The 16533-nt window shown below is 42.6% G+C and overlaps 1 protein-coding gene across 9 annotated transcripts in view; it reads left to right on the forward strand.

Annotated features, from left to right (window-relative positions):
- FAT3 (FAT atypical cadherin 3) overlaps positions 1-16533 on the forward strand; it is a 564342-nt gene that overhangs the window by 468920 nt on the left and 78889 nt on the right. For all 9 annotated transcript variants that reach the window (XR_015749710.1, XM_087966122.1, XM_087966121.1 and 6 more), the window contains 3 exons: positions 3189-3403; positions 4534-4671; positions 15492-15635. Coding sequence is in view for 8 of the 9 variants with exons in the window: in XM_087966122.1 (XP_087822248.1) it covers positions 3189-3403; positions 4534-4671; positions 15492-15635 (497 nt within the window). In the remaining variant the exon portion in view is untranslated. The remainder of the gene's footprint in view (positions 1-3188; positions 3404-4533; positions 4672-15491; positions 15636-16533) is intronic.

Below are 16533 nucleotides of genomic sequence, written 5' to 3' on the forward strand. Positions count from 1 at the left end.
ATTTCTATTTTTGCAAGGGCTTTTTCTCACGGACATCAAGTCAACTGAACAATAACCACAAAAAAGTCTCTTCTAAATTTTTCCATTGCTATCAATGAAAAGGAGAAATAGGTTCATTGAGTTAATCTTCATTCAAGCTTCTGTGCAGTATTTTTGTGTGTGTTTGCTTCCTTTGTTTTGTTTTCCTACTCCCTTTTTTTCCCCGCCAGATCCTGAAATCTCTCTCTCTCTCTTTTTTTTAGTCAATAGAGATTTAGAGATACCACTCAAGGGCACTTTAAAGTTTTAATATTTGAGAGAGCTGGAGTGGTGTTAGCATATTAGGTCTCCTTGGTATTGGAACAAAAGCAATAGTTAAAGCTCTATTTCAAAGGAAGGCAAGAAGGTAAATCAATTAAAAATAGTGACATTTAATTACCAATGAGGTATTTATTATGTGTTAATGAATAACAGCTTCCCTCTCAACAAATCAGTAGTAGGCACTAAACACTCAAAGCAATCCTGTAATTATGTAGAATATCTGATGAATTTATTATTGTTATTTAAAAAAAAAAATCTTATCCCCCAACCTAGTAGTGATGGATGTTTTATGCCAATGCTTGTCCATGCCGGCAAATGTACAGTATATCTTCCCCTGAAGTTGAAAAGAAAGGCACCTAAGTTTCACAGGGCAAAATGATTGGAGAAAAATAGGAATTTTGCTCAACAGTCTAAAATCAAGGCCAACCTTCAGTGGTTGATAAGAAGATAGGAGATAGTGGATGGCTGGACTAGATAGGCTTTGGAGGCCTTTCTGATTTTTTAAATTAATCTATCACTTTTGGGAACATATTTGGAAGGTGATGCTCTCACCAAATGTCTGCTTCGAAAGGAGTAGCCGGTTCGCAAACTAACCACACACCAGAAATACACTACTACTGTATTGAGATTATTCTATTCCAAACCGCTTAGCTCCCCAAAGATACTGTCTGCCAGCTCAGCTTATCTTTGTCTTTTTTTAAAAAAAAATGCCCTCTCCTAAAAATATATTAGAGTTTTGGAAAGCAGTCATTTTTATTTCTCAAGTGTTGGAAGAAATGCCCTCTTTCTTGGTTCAGTTCCAAGTGGGGAAAAAGACACTGGAAACATGGAGGTTGTTTGGAAAGATGGTTTAATGGTGGACAGGATCACACGCCTTGGAGCTCTTGGGTGAAGAAAAAGGGAAGAGATGCTGAGGGTCCCTGGGTTTTATACCCTCTCTGGCTTCGAACTTCCCAGGGCACAGGAAGAGTATTCTGATTGGTTGCTGTCAGAGGTCATAGCTAGCTTTGTAGGTTGTTTGTGTGCTAAGTTTGGTTGAAGCTTGGTGGGTGGTGCAATGAAGGGCAATTGAATGGCTCTGCTGAAGGAGGTAGATCTTTGTTATGTAGAATAGACTGCCCCAGGCCTTAATGGCCCATTAACAAAGATGGGGGCCTGGTTTCTACCTCTCTGAGTTTCTTCTTCTCTTTTAGGGGAAATATTCTGCCTTTTTAATATATCCTAAAATATTTCATTTTTTCTAGGAGAGGGGTGGGTTTTAACTTCCAGCACAAGTATACATCTTGGAAGTAAAGTTGAAGCTAGAGACTTGTACTTTGCCGTATGTCAACTTCCAGTTTTTAATTTTCAATTAAAATAATGTTGTTGTTTTTTTAAAAAAAAAAATGTCAGGTGAGAGAGTGTTCACAACATATATTTCACAAGAAGAGTTTCACAAGAAGAATATATTTCACAAGAAGAGTTCTCCACTCTTCTACTCGTTGTAGAATACCTTATGCCACCAGACTTGAAATTCTAGAACTAGAAAACCTTGAATTACGCCGTCTTCGGTCTGACTTAAGCATGGTATATAAAATCATACATTGCAATGTCCTACCTGTCAATGAATACTTCAGCTTCAACCATAACAACACAAGAGCACACAATAGATACAAACTCAAAGTAAACCGCACCAAACTTGATTGCAGGAAATACGACTTCAGCAATAGAGTGGTCAATGTCTGGAATACTCTACCCGACTCTGTAGTCTCTTCCCCAAACCCCAAAAACTTTAACCTTAGACTGTCTACTATTGACCTCACCCCTTTCCTAAGAGGTCTGTAGGGGGCGTGCATAAGCGCACCAACGTGCCTACCGTCCCTGTCCTATTGTTTCTCTTATTCTTTTATTTTTCTTATATGTACCCATTTCATGTATTCACAACTATGTATACACTTATACTTATTATCTTGTAAACAATTGGCAAATCAAATAAATAAAATAAATACATAAATAAATAAAATAAATATGGACAGACTTATCCATAATTTCAACTGGGAAACTGTGAGCATCGTAGTCCAAGCCAGGTCAAAAAAATGATGAGAATTCCTGGAAGCTTGGTAGTCAGACAGATCAGCCGTCAATAGGCACACAGAGATAAACAACATCTACATAGCATTCAAAGAGATAATCAAAAAGGAAACAAAAAGATAAACTAAGTTTCCCAGGGCAAATGGAGAGAAATAAGACTTTCGGCCAACAGTCTGAAATCAAGCCAATCAGCACCCAGATGAATAGAGTCTAACACCAAGACCAACTTTAGATCAACTATCAAGAAACAAACAATACCCCAATTAAGGAGTTACCAATTCAGACAAGCAATCTAAGAGTAAACAACAGTCTATCAAGGAACCATCAAGACTACTCCGACCAACAGTGACAGGACAAACCATTAGTCTATAAAGCGAGAGCCAACCCCACATCCTACTAACACTGATGATGTTAGCCTAGTTTGGTAATGAAACATCTGCAAGAAAACAACCAAACTCTGAGAACACTACAGAATTTCATAATTATTTGTTTAATCTTACATTGAAAACATATGGATCAAATGCCATATGGATGTTATTGAATTATGCTTCTGTGATAATTGAATTTCCAATTCAAATATTTCTCTGCTTTAATAAAAGGAATGCAGTGACTTTTGCATTGATACAGATCCTTTCTTACCTTCTGACCTGCTTGGCTCCTTCCAACATGAAAAGTATGTCAGAAGTGGCTTTACTATACTGTATAATCTGGGTTGTCATTGCTTGCTTTGTGTTTTTCTACAGTCACTGAGGTTGCTTATAAAGTTTATGACTTTAGGAATGCATATGATGTCCCTATTCTTGTCTTCTGTCTCCAAGGGTCCATATCTGTAATTGAAGCTTTGGACTATGAAATGTGTAAGGACTTCTTCCTGGTCATTGAAGCTAAAGATGGGGGCAGCCCAGCTCTGAGCGCTGTCACAACAGTGAATATAAATGTGACAGACGTGAATGATAACCCACCAAGATTTAGCCAAGATGTCTATAGTGCAGTCATCAGTGAAGACGCATCAGTTGGTGACTCATTAGTAATGGTGAGTTCTGAGTTTTTCTGCCCATATCACCAGAATAAATGGGTAATTATAAGTGAATACAAGATGCACTTTCTTAGTGATAATAGATATTGATACCTTTCAAAATGCTGTAAGTCTAGGAAAGGATTATGCAGATAACACAGCAGAAATGTGAACAAAATCTAGGGCTTCATTATGGTCTAGTACAGCCTAATGCAGAGCTAGAAAGATAGCTAACTATCTGGCTAGCTAACTAGATAAAGATGGATGGATGGATGGATGGAGATAGATGGTAGGTAGGTAGGTAGGTAGGTAGGTAAGTAGGTAGAGAAAGAAAGGAAAGAAAGAAAGAAAGAAAAAGAAAGAAAGAAGGAAAGAAAGAAAGAAAGAAAGAAAGAAAGAAAAAGAAAGAAAGAAAGAAAGAAAGAAAGAAAGAAAGAAAGAAAGAAAGAAAGAAAGAAAGAAAGAAAGAAAGAAAGAAAGAAAAGAAAGAAAGAAAAGAAAGAAAGAAAGAAGGTTAGGTAGGTAGGTGAGTAGATGGATAAGTTGGGAGAGAAATTTCTTGACTGGCAAATTTAAAATTAAATGTGTATTCAGGAAATGTTTACAGGAACAATATATATTTTTTAAAGTTTTGTTAAAATGCAGATTACATCAACCCAATTCATTACTATGCTAAACCATAATATAGTTTGTTTAGTTTGCTGCAGCATGCTGTGCTTACATAATCAAGCCAATTATAAATCATGATAAAGCAAGGCATGGATGTATGAAGCACGTTTTCATATTATAGGACGATGGTTGAATTAATTTCCCAAACTTGAGAATAACTCCCCAATCGGGGGGGGTTTCCTTCCGATTTAGACATTTCTGGTCTAGTCTGCAGTTAATCATGGAACTTTATTTGGGTGAGACACTGATTGGTCAAAGTAGTTCTCCTGGTACATTGCAAGGGAAAAGTACATAGTTATATCCTGCCTGTTTTAAACGGTTCCGTCGATAAATCATAAATGCCAATTTGATGTGTTTTAAGTGTATCATATAATAGCATTTAACCATATATACATTTGTGATGATTTCATATACAGTGGAATTTATCCATTCACTGTCATCATTCTCCCATTTATTTATAATTCCTCGTTTTTCCAAAGTTGATAGCCGAAGATGTGGACAGTTCTCCCAATGGGCAGATTTCTTTCTCCATTATCAGCGGAGATCAAAACAATGAATTTTCAATTGATCCTGGCTTGGGACTGATTAAAGTTAAAAAGAGATTGGACCGAGAACAGGTAAGGTCAACCAATTTCATTGCTTCTCCATTGCTTTCTTCATGCAGCTAGTGTTAATAATTGATAAATACTTACAGATTTATGTTACAGAAGTAAAAATTTATTTCACGGAATTATTTGTTGGCATTTTCCCAAGCGGACCCTGTCATAGTGGGGGAATAACGTTAGGGAGAAGATTCTCTAGCATTTTCCCATTGCTTTTCTGTTTAAACACCCTCCTTTCCCAGTATCCCAATCCCATTTTGTAGTATTTGCTACATTTCTGACATCCTGATTGTAGAAGCTTGGAGTTCCTGTTTTTCTGGAAAAATACAAATTAAATAAGAAAAAGATATATCTACAGACCAGACAAAATTAAACTTGCAGCTTTCTGGGAAGTGCTTCCTCGAGAATTAGTACAGTTGATATGATATAGGGTAAAGGTGTGTTGAACCAGAACTGAGATGCTCCAGGTTCAAGCTAACTACAAAAATTCACTGTGATTGTAGGCCAATGTATCCTAGTTCAATCTACCTTGCACAATTTTTGTGAGGATAAAATATAGGAATATGTAAACTATCTTGAACTTCTGAGCAATAGGTGGAACATAGATGTAAGATAGGGTAGAATAGAATAGAATAGAATAGAATAGAATAGAATAGAATAGAATAGAATAGAATAGAATAGAATATTATTTATTGGAAAATGTCATATAATATCACAAGTGTGGTATAAACATATCACAAGATATAAATAAATTATTTAAAATATTTTGGAAATGCAAGTTCTATCAATATAACCCATTTTCACTATAATTTGAGTTTCTGCAACCTTAGTTATTGTATGTTTCATGCTTGCTTTGTGAATGGCTTTGCATGTGGCTTCAACCATAACAACACAAGAGCAAACAATAGATACAAACTCAAGGTTAATCGCACCAAACTTGATTGCAGGAAATACGACTTCAGCAACAGAATGGTCAATGTCTGGAATACTCTATCCTGACTCTGTGGTTTCTTCCCCAAACCCCAAAAACTTTAACCTTAGACTGTCTACTATTGACCTCACCCCTTTCCTAAGAGGTCTGTAGGGGACGTGCCTAAGCACACCAACGTGCCAACCGTCCCTGTCCTATTGTTTCTTTAATTTTTTTTATTTTTCTTATATGTATCCACATATTGCTAACTATGTTTTTACTTATACCTATTATCTTGTAAGCAATTGACAAAAATAAATAAATAAAAATAAAATAAATAAAATGTGTACTTAGGACGTCAAGGAAATTTGCTGAGGATAATAAATACAGCGAATGGATGAGGCAGGCCAGCAAAGATAATCAGGACCTTGGAGAGCTCAGTGCATGGAATGCCGGCTTGGTTAACTGTCCACTCAACCCGAACTGACTTTCCTCCCAGCACTCAGCTAAGCTCCTCCTAAGACTTTAATAAAGCTAAAAAGCCAGTAATTCCTCTGCTCCAATCCAAAGTGCTGCTCGTTTTAGATTGAAAGAGCTCATTAGCTGATATTTGAGACCTGGATAGCTGGGAAATTGCAGTAACTATAGAAGGGCCTGAAACCAAGATTTTTGGAAGACAAATCCAAACCGTAAAATCATCGTAATGGATACCATAGCAGTAGTCCATAGTATTCTGTTCCCCCCCAAAATAAGTCCTATCCTGAAAATAAGCCCTAACATGTTTTTATGCATGCACCTAAGATAATCCCTACCCCCCCCCCCCCAATAAGCCCTACTTAAGAACCGGTCGAGGTGAGGTGTGGGAGGCTGGTGGGACTGCCTTGCACTGGCTTACTTCTTGCACTGGCTTACTTCAGGGGCCTGGCAGCCAGGCTATTGTGGTTCATCGACCGACAGCAGAGATGACAGTCAAGTCAGATGAGTCAGAGATGGAGGGGGTGCCTGGGTTACCATCGTAGCCGGCGGACGGCTCTGAGGAGCAGGAGGTCTCAGAGCCAGATGCAGAGCAGGGCCCATCTACTCATGTTCAGGCAGAGGGACAGCTGTTTTCGGAGCCTGAGATTAATGAGGGGGTGGGAACAGCTGGGCCCTGTCCCAGATGCGCGTATGTGCAGAGAAGTTCAGAGAGGAGAGCAATGCAGGACTGAGCGCCACCTGTCCAGGAAAAAAAAGGAAACGTTAACAAGCCCCTCCCTGCCTGGGTTATAAGGGCGGGGGGGGGGAATGGGTGTCGGAGACATCATTCATGCTCCAGAAGAGTTTCCTCCAGTGGTCTCTTCGTGTTGGGATTGAAGTGCTAATTGAGGATCCCTGTGGGGAACTCAGGGACTGTTACGGCTTGTGAATGACCTACGGATGTATGACCTGGAGCTTTGTCAGTGAATGCTGTGAATTCCTGCCTTTCTAAATAAAAAGGGGTTTCTCCTTACGAGTAGGCTGTTGAGTGGGGTTCGTGAGGTTGGGTCAGAACATGGGCCATCCACACCCTGACACCTGCCTCATAGTGGCAGCAGCCCTGTGCAGCAGGAGCCTATGTGGCCGCCAGCCCACTTCCGCTTGCTCAAAGAGGAGGCTGAGTGGCATGTTGGCGCTGTGCCTGCAAGGCAAGGCAGGTGTCGGGGTGTGGATGGCCTGGCTGCGGGGGCCCTGGGTAAGCCGGTATGGGGTAGCTCCATCCACTCCCCACACTTTGCGGTGGCAGCACTGGTGCATTGTGTGACCTCCTGTCCTGCCATGAGCAAGTAGAATAAGCGGGCCTCCCATACATGGAAAAACCTAATACACCCCTTGAAAATAAGCCCTAGTGCTTATTTTGGGCCCAAAAGACCTGGTCTTATTTTTCAGAAAACACGGGTAGTATTTTTGTTAAAACATGGGTAGTATTTTTGTTAGGGGTTGACATTAGAGAAGACAGGATCCCTAAGACTTCTAAGTCCCTTAAATTCCAGAATGTGCAGGTAGTCCTCGTTGTAGAACTGTAATTAAGCCCAAATTTCCAAAATTAAGTGAATCTGACTACCGCATTGACTTTGCTTGTCAGAAGGTGGCAAAAAGGGACCATGTGTCCCCAGAGCACTACAACGATTACAAATATGAGCCTATTATGTTGTTTTCCTATTCCCTGCAGTCTTCAATCATCCAGTCATATCTCTAAAGCGTGTAATTTTAACTACAAAATTAAGGTTTGTTTCTACGTTTAGGGAAACAACCCAGGACTGTAAACCAGGAATCAAAGTTCTATGCCTTTTTGGCCTCCAAAAGTGAGCTGTTCATACTTTTAAGTATGATGTCTGTTCAATTTGGCAGCCTACTCAGTAGCAAGCCAGAGAACGATGTGGCAAAAGCAGAGAAACAGGAGGAAGGATGAAAGGCTGAATAATTTTGATTTACACCTAACCAACACCTGCCATCAGATATCTTCACTGCCCATCTGCTGGCCAAACTGTCAGATGATTCAAGACAATGTGCTAGCCACCAATAAGTTAAAGCTCCACTCTAAATCAGTGTAACACTGTAATTTGTCTGCGTACAGGTAGGAAATTTAAGAAGACCAAAAAGTACCTCTTAGTCAGAGGTGGTATTCAGCCCGTTCAGAACGGTTCTGGCATACCGGTAGTGGAAATTTTTAGTAGTTCGGAGAACCTGCAAATACCACCTCTGGCTGGCCCCACCTGCTCTTTCCTGTTCTATATTCCCTTGCTTTTTACCTCAGCTGATTCGCACGGCAGAGCGCATTGCCATGCCTCAGCTGAGCTTAAAAACAGCTCAACTCACTAGCACTGACAAAGAAGGCAATTTTTGAATGCTGCATGCATTAGGCACACAAAGCACACTCTTATAGAACCGGTAGGGGGGGAAATGTGGAATCCCACCACTGCTCTTAGTGGTGTGTTAGAGCGCGCACACACACACACACACGGTGATGGTGGTGATTTATCAATTTACTCTGCAGTCCTGGCATTTCCTGGCATGTCCATGTACTAATCCAGGCCATCCCTATTTAACATTTCGGAGTTCCACCAAGATTAGCCAGAGGCTTCGTTTTCTTGGGAAAAGGGGAAAAAAATATCTCCACTTGAGGGAAAAAATGCTCTATTTGCCTCAAGGCTGCTTAATGCAAGAGTAAAAAAAACATACTTCCCATATTAGTAGCACAGCCACCTGGAGTTATCAATATTTGAAGCACCATTATAAATAGTTTGCCGGCAGAAAATGCAGGCAAAGCAGAATGGGTGGGTGGATCTGCTACCATCTGCGGACTGTGGGGAAAAATCTTGAGGAGGAATTAGGCAGTTGCATTGGAATTTTAGGTGGGATGTCAGTAAAACCCCTCCAGCACAGAAGTCAGATTTTTTGGCAAGATTTTTCGGCAAGATTTTTCAGAAGTAATTTGCCATTGCCTCCTTCCTGGGTTTGAGAGAGAGTGGCTGGCCCAAAGTCACTCAGCTGTGCCTAATTCATGGGACTAGAATTCACGGTCTTCTGATTTCTAGCCTGATGCCCTAACCGCTACAACCAACCTTTCATTCTATACATCTAATTAGTATCATTAAATATAAGTGTGTTTTTTAAAAAAAAAAAAAAAAAATACCGTGTTTCTCACAAAATAAGGCCGGGCCTTTTTTTTTTTTTGACCCCTGAAAAAACAGCTAGGCCGTCTTTTCGGGGTGACTTAATTCCCCCCTTGCATCCTCAGGCAGGCAGGCAGCGACGGCTTGGATGTTGACCTCGGTGTTGGTGGGGCACTTCGTATCGGGAGACCTTCCGCCACTGTTGCTTTCCCTTCTCCCTGTGCTGCCACGGCGTTTAGAGCAACGCCGCGGCATTTGGCACAGCCAAACGCGGCCAGCCAGGGCTCCTCCCTGCAATTGGAGCCCAGCGGAGACACTCGGCTTCAGGCACTCCTGTTGCCGCCTTCCCTTCACCTTCGAAGGCAAAGCCAATTCTTTTAAAAACGACACCCTACTACCGGTACGACAAGGCCTCCTCTGCCCAACAGGGCAGCCCAACCCCACGTGGGGAGGCGAATCTCCCGGGGCCGCAGCGCAGGATCGGCCCACCCCAGGAGAAGCACCAAGCCGCCATCCCTGCCTGGCCCCGGGCAGAGCATGAAGAGCTTCGCCTGGGGCACCCAGCGCAGCTGACAGGCGGGCCCTCCTGCCCGGCAGCGGAGCTCTCGCCAAGGCAACGAGCGCCTCCCCGCCAGGCCCTCCGCTCATCCCGCCAGGGCCGTGCCAGAGCCATGCAGGCTGGGCAGAGCCAGGAAAGCGAGCCGCGGGTGCGCGCCCGCCTGCCAAGCGAAAGAGCCAGGCTGACCCGACCTTGGCTTCCTTCCCAAGTCCCTCCAGCCCGAACCCGAAGGGGCCACCGGGAGAGGCCGCCCGAGGCAGTGATAGCGCCCACCCATCCGTGGACAGGGAGGCAAGGCGACGGCTGAGTCCCGCCGAGTGAGCGCCGATGCCCGTGCCGCTGCAGTGTTTGGAGCTGCCGGCGCATTTGGAGCTGCATGGGGATTGGATGGGCAATGGGTGGAAAGGACAGGCAGCTTCGGGCTCTCCTCCAGACCTGCTGGCCAGGGAAGCAGCGCTGCCATCACCTCGCCTTCCTGTCCGTGGACGGGTGGGCGCTATCACTGCCTCGGGAAGTGCCCCACAGGCAGCACCATATCCGGGTATGCAACAAAAGTATTTCCTAACGGCAAGCCCCCCCCCGCCATTCCCCCCCATTTCACGTGTTTAATATAGGCCTTAATTTGGGGGGAGGGGCTTAATTTGATTTTATGCCTATAAAACATGCTGGGACTTCCTATTGGGGGAGGCCGTATTGTTGGCGAAACATAGTAGCACCCACAACATCTTACTTCTGCAATATTTTCCCTGAATATTTACATATTTTAAGTCTAGGAAACTAAGTATTCTATTGGCATGAGATAGTTCTTAGGCACAGTAATTCACAGGGCTGGCTTAAGCCTCCAGCTATCACAGGAAGCACTGTAGCCATGGTGTGGATTTTTAGAAATAAATTTTGGAATCCGTTCTTGTAACACGATTGATTGGCCTGCCTCAGTTTATATTTGATCTCTGCGGGGGTTTAAAAGCATTTTTGTGGACAGATCGCTTCTCAAAACTATAATAGCTGATATTAAATTTCTTATGTAAGATGCTTAGATATTTATTTTTTTAAGTACTCCATTATGTGTGGTTTCCATCATCTCTAGGCACAATTTTAATGGACCAGAATCATTATGTTTATGGATTGTTTTTGCTAAAAAAAGTACTTGAGTCACATTGCAGCTGAAAATGCAGAAATGCCAATACTCAAAACTGCCAGATCGTTTAGTCCAGGCACTTGTATTAGACCACCTGGTAGTCCTTGTTGAACACTAATGGATGTCACAACTTCGATTGAGGATGGTGGGAGTTGAACCCAAAACACTTTGAGGGCATCAAATTCTCTTTCACTGTATGAATTTTTATCTGATAGAATTCTAGAGGAAGAAAGCAGATTATGCTCCTTCAGTCTATGGAAGGGGTCCTCTGAATTGTATCCTTCGGTCAGTCAGTCAGTGCAGTGTTTGGATTCGAAAGTTCCCACCACTGCTTCTGTGGGCGTGGCTTGTTGGGCGTGGCTGAAGGGATGGGAATCGCGCGACTCATGCGATCGCTTTGCGCACACGTTAAAACAGTCAAAATTAAGCTACTGTGCCTCTCAGCTGTTTAGCACAGCAATCCGCTCTACTGCGCCAAACAGCTGAGAGGTTAAAAAGGACCTTGGAGCAGGGGCAGGTGGGCCCAACTGCAGAGACTCGGAGCGAAAAGGTTCTCTGCCAGCTGATCTTCGGCACAACTGGGCCGAACCGGTAGAATGCCACCACTGAGTCAGGGTCTACATGTTCTGAAATATTTCAGTTTTTCCTATTACCTCACTGATTATCTAGTTTAGGGGTGTCAAATTCAATTTCATTGAAGGTTGCATCAGGGTTGTGTTTGACCTGGGGGGGGGGTCTGGATGGGCGTGGCATGGTGGGTGTGGCCAGCTTGACATCACTCGTGTCAGGGGCGCCTGTTGTGGCCCGAGCTCTCTGCCAGCAAAAATGGTCTCCTGGGCTCCATTTTTGGCTGTGGCGGCCTCCTGCAACCCTCTGCCAGCGAAAACAGCCCTCCCAAGCTCCGTTTTCACTGGTCCTTCATTGTTTCCGGGGCAGCCCCGCGAGCCAGATCTAAGCACCCTGCAGGCCAGATTCAACCCCTGGGCCTTGAGTTTGACACCCCTGATCTAGTTGACAAAACCATGTTCTTTCAAACATCATAACTGTGTGGCTGGGAAGATGAGAAACAAATACAGGTGGTCCTTAACTTACGACCAGTCGCTTATCAACTGTTCAAATTTATGATGGACTTACCTTGAGACTAGTTATAACCTGGATTTCAGTTACCATGCTCACAATTCCTCCTTTATCATGGTCACATGACTGGACTTAGGCCACGTTTATGACCTTTTTACAGTGTGCTTGTGGATATGTGACCACGTTTTACTACAGTTTTGCTGAGAACTTCCTTAACGACCAACACAAAATAGGTAGGTCCCATCAGGTCATCTTACAACCATCACGAGTTACGACTATGATGGACGGGCTCCATTCCAGTCATAAATCAAGGGCTACAAGTAAATCCTTAACTTACGACTACAATTGAGCCCCAAATTTCCATTGCTAAACCAGACAGTTTCTAAGTGAATTGTATGATCTTTCTTGCCGCTGTTGTTAAGTGAATCACTGTAGTTGTTAAACTAGTCACACGGTTGTTAAGTCCATCTGGCTTCCCCATTGACTTTGCTTGTCAGAAGGGCACAAAAGGGGATCACAGTGACCACCCAGGACACTGGAACTGCCATAAATACATGTGTCAGTTTCTGTTAGGAATAACATGGTTACCTAACGTAGTTTGGGTAAAATAATATATATAGACTATGATTGTGAATTTAAGTGTGTGTCACTTTAACTGCAAAGCATGTAATTTTGGGTGCGGCTGTAAATCGCCATAAGAGGGAGCAAGAGAACCTGATTGATTGCTGGCTTACTGGATTGCTTGCTGACGATAATGGATTGATGGTTTGATAACTGCGTGTTTCCCTGCTGTTGCTGAAGGAAGAAAAGAGGTTTTACTTCTTCATATCTCTACTGTGAAGAGATATATTACTGGACTGATATTGTAAGTTTACTGAACTCTCTTTTTCGACACTGGACTTTGCAACTGATTAATCCCCGGACGGACTGAACTAGTGTATGATATATGGACTGTTTGACTATGCTATAAATCTTACTGGAATAAACTATTTAACTAGCACATTGTATCTGTTTTACTGAGTGTAAACTACAACAACGTTTATCTCACATATTTGCTTGCCTGCCTGACTGCCGTGCAGGTTCTGCTAGGGTGTATATCCCTAACAAGAGATGAGATCCATTTAAAAAGAAAAGAGCAAAGTCCATCTTCCAAAACAATTTCTTTTATTTAGGAAAGCATCAAATTGGCAAAGTCCGTGGTAATTCCGGATCTGACACAACCTGGAATTATCCCACAATATCAGAAGTTAGAAACCACCTCTAAAAGTCACATTCTCCAATAGAAGTAATTCAACATTGCTTGATGTCATAAATCTCCACCTCCAGGGGCCTGATCATGGTCAGCTCGTTTTCCCACAGGAAGAAGTACCACCTAGCCAAAACAACTCTCCCTATCTCCACTCTTCCCCCCTTAGGAATGTGGCAAGCCCGAAACCCTTCCCCCCATGACTGCCACAGAGAAAGTAAGAAAAAGAATATATACTAAGTCTAACTAAAATAGCTACACATATGTCAATTTCGGGCTTGACTACATGCCAGTTGCCAGGCAACTGAATTTCGATTACATGACCACAGGATGCTTCAGTGGTCGTAAGTGTGAAAAACGGTCACGTCAACTTTTTTCATGCAACTTCAAACAGTCACTAAACAAAAGGTTGTAAGTTGAGGACTACCTGACCTGTCTATGCAAGCAAATAGTGTTGTCATTTCTTTGGGGGAAACAGCTGTCTTTGCTCAGAACTCTGGAAGATTTGAATCTTCCCACCCACCGATCTGCCGTGTGAGAATGAGAACAGCATGGAGCAGCGGATGTACATGCAATTATGCAGATGCACAAGTATTTATGGGCTGTGGTATCCCACTAATCGCCAGTCCTTTCTGTTTGCATGGCTCCAAAAGGCTCCACAGATATCAGTAAACTACTTCAAAAATGGGACAACTCTTATCTTAACAGAATGTCTAGAATGCTTCCTCTGGTTAAAAAAGAAAGAGGGAGGGAGAGACAGACAGATAGGCAGGCAGACAGACAAGAAATTGAAAGAGAGACAGAGACAGACAGACAAGGAATTGAAGGAGAGACAGAGACAGACAGACAAGGAACTGAAGGAAAAATAAAGCAAACATCAACTATTAAACAAGTGTTTTGACCAGTCTAAGGATGGAGATTGAAGACCGGATGAATTAAGATGTCCGAAGCTCTTGATAGGAAAACTGTTTCCGACAATCCATTCTTGTTCCAGATTTCTTCCGAGTTCCTCTTATTTGTGAGCTGTTACAAGATTGATTCTTTTCTATTCAGCAGTGCTTTGTCGTTATTTGAAAAATACACCTGCATCCTTCTCTTCTTAGAAATGTTCCATGAAATGTGGAATTAAACATGAGCTCAACAAAAGAGCCTCTTAGACACTATTGGAAAAATGTACGAACTAATTCAGGGCCAGAATTCTTACATCCCTGTTTTGAAACTCCCCACCCCTCCCCCAGCTGCCAAAACAGCAGTGAAGAAGACTGTGCTTTTACAAACTGACTGAAGTTTTATTATTATTACTAACTCGATATCCGTGCTTCGCTATGAAACATTGTGGTTGGGCTTAGTTTTGGGGGAGGAAAATAAGGGGGGGGGAATTGCGCCTCTGACTACCAGCACCCATCGGTATTCATCTGGCTAGCGTCCTGTCAGTGTGTGAGAGAGTTGAGTGCTGTTTGGAAACTGAAACAGTATTTGCTGTGTGAGCAAGGAGACAGCAAGGAACCTGGGCGTGGCTTAGCTCAACTGTTCTGTACTAAAGCTGCTTGCTGCTGTGAAAGTAAAACTGAAACTCCTCTCCTCTGCTTGTGTTTTGCATTTGGAAGAGATTTCTTTTCAGGTGGGGAGGGGGAGTAGAACTCCTTAGCATCAGAGCCTGTTAATAATAATATACAAAATACTAATGCTCTGATGGTCATTTTGAAAAATCCTTTCTTAGTGAGCACCTAGAAGCCAACAGGAACATACATGTCAAATTTCAAGTTTGTAGGCTTTACGGTTCTGGAGATTTTGTGATGATGCATGAGTGGTATTTCGTTTTTATAGAGAGAGATTATTTTTCTCTTCTTTTTTGGTCATGCATTTATTTGTTTGTTTACTCTTGCTGCACCAGTTAAAAAAACACTTGAGCCTTTGTTTACAATTGAAAATGGTAAATCCGTTCTGCTACTTGAGAATTTCTACAACTTTCATATATTTATTTATTTGAATCCCACCTTTATTACTTTTGCAAATAACCCGAGGCAGTGTCCCCACAACAGCAACCCTGTGAGGTGGGTTGGGCTGAGAGAAGATTACTGGCTCAAAGTTTTCATGGCTAAGGCAGGACTTGAACTCACGGTCTCCTGCTTTCTAGCCTGTTCCCTTAACCACTAGACCAAACTGGCTCTCTATAGTGATTGTAAAAAAAAAGGGGGGGGAGAGAGAGAGAGAAAGAAGGAAAAACTGTGGACCCTTTTCTAGACTAATGTTTTTCTTTAACGTTTGTGCAGGTTTCAGGATATTCATTAGTCGTGCAGGCTCAAGACAGTGGTAACCCTCCTTTGACAGCCACAGTGACGGTCAATGTTGACATTTCTGATGTGAACGATAACAGTCCTGTGTTTACACCTGCCAATTATACAGCTGTGATTCAGGTAAGCTGATCCAAACCATTCCCAAAGGGCCCTTTAAGATACAAAGATGTCCGCATGCAGTTTCGATCCCAGTTGTTGATTTATCAGCTTGCAGGGCATGGTATCATACCTTTCTTTACAAGGAAAGGAAGCTGCAGTTGCCATAAGCTGGTTCATCAATGGGAATGAGACTCAAATGTTCTTGTTTGCTTAGGAGGTCTCTGCAAGGATTCCAAGTCTCGGAGAATTTGGATGGGGTTGTTTTATTGAATTGCAGAGTTGAGTTTTCTAATCTATTGGCCATAGAATAAGATGTGGGGAAGGAGAAATTAGTGTAAGCCTGCCTTTTCATACTCATTCCTTTACCTACCGTACATTCTCACCTACATCCTCAAATAGTAATAAAACTGGCCCTACCTATGCTACCAACTCATCATCATCATACAGATAATCAGAGTTGGAAGGGACCTTGTAGGTCATCTAGTCCAACCCCGGCCCAAGCGGGAAACCCTACACCATTTCTCTCTTCATCATCATCATCCTCTTTTAATGACTCCATAATCCTTTGCGGGGCGGAGACTGGGCAACTGAATGGAGCTGAGTGTTTACTGGCCGGCTGCCCTTCCTGTCGCCAATGCGGAGTTACATTCAGCAGGTATATTCTCAATGTGCCTAGAGAGAGAAATATCTGTCTCTACCTAGGATCGAACTCCCAGAGCCTCTTGATGGTGAGGCGAGAGCTCCACTTTAGGCCACCACTCGCCACTGCACCACTCGCCAGTGCTACCAACTGCTCACATTTTAATGGTGTACAACATATCTATGTCAGTGTTTCTCAACCTCAGCCATTTTCAGATGTATGGATTCCAGCTGGCTGGAAGTTGAAGTTTATACTTCTTATAATGGTTGTAAGGTTGAA

This window comes from Notechis scutatus, chromosome 5, assembly GCF_049901735.1.
Source record: "Notechis scutatus isolate UNSWTSFEM ecotype Mainland chromosome 5, rNotScu1.2, whole genome shotgun sequence".
Lineage (NCBI taxonomy): Eukaryota > Metazoa > Chordata > Lepidosauria > Squamata > Elapidae > Notechis > Notechis scutatus.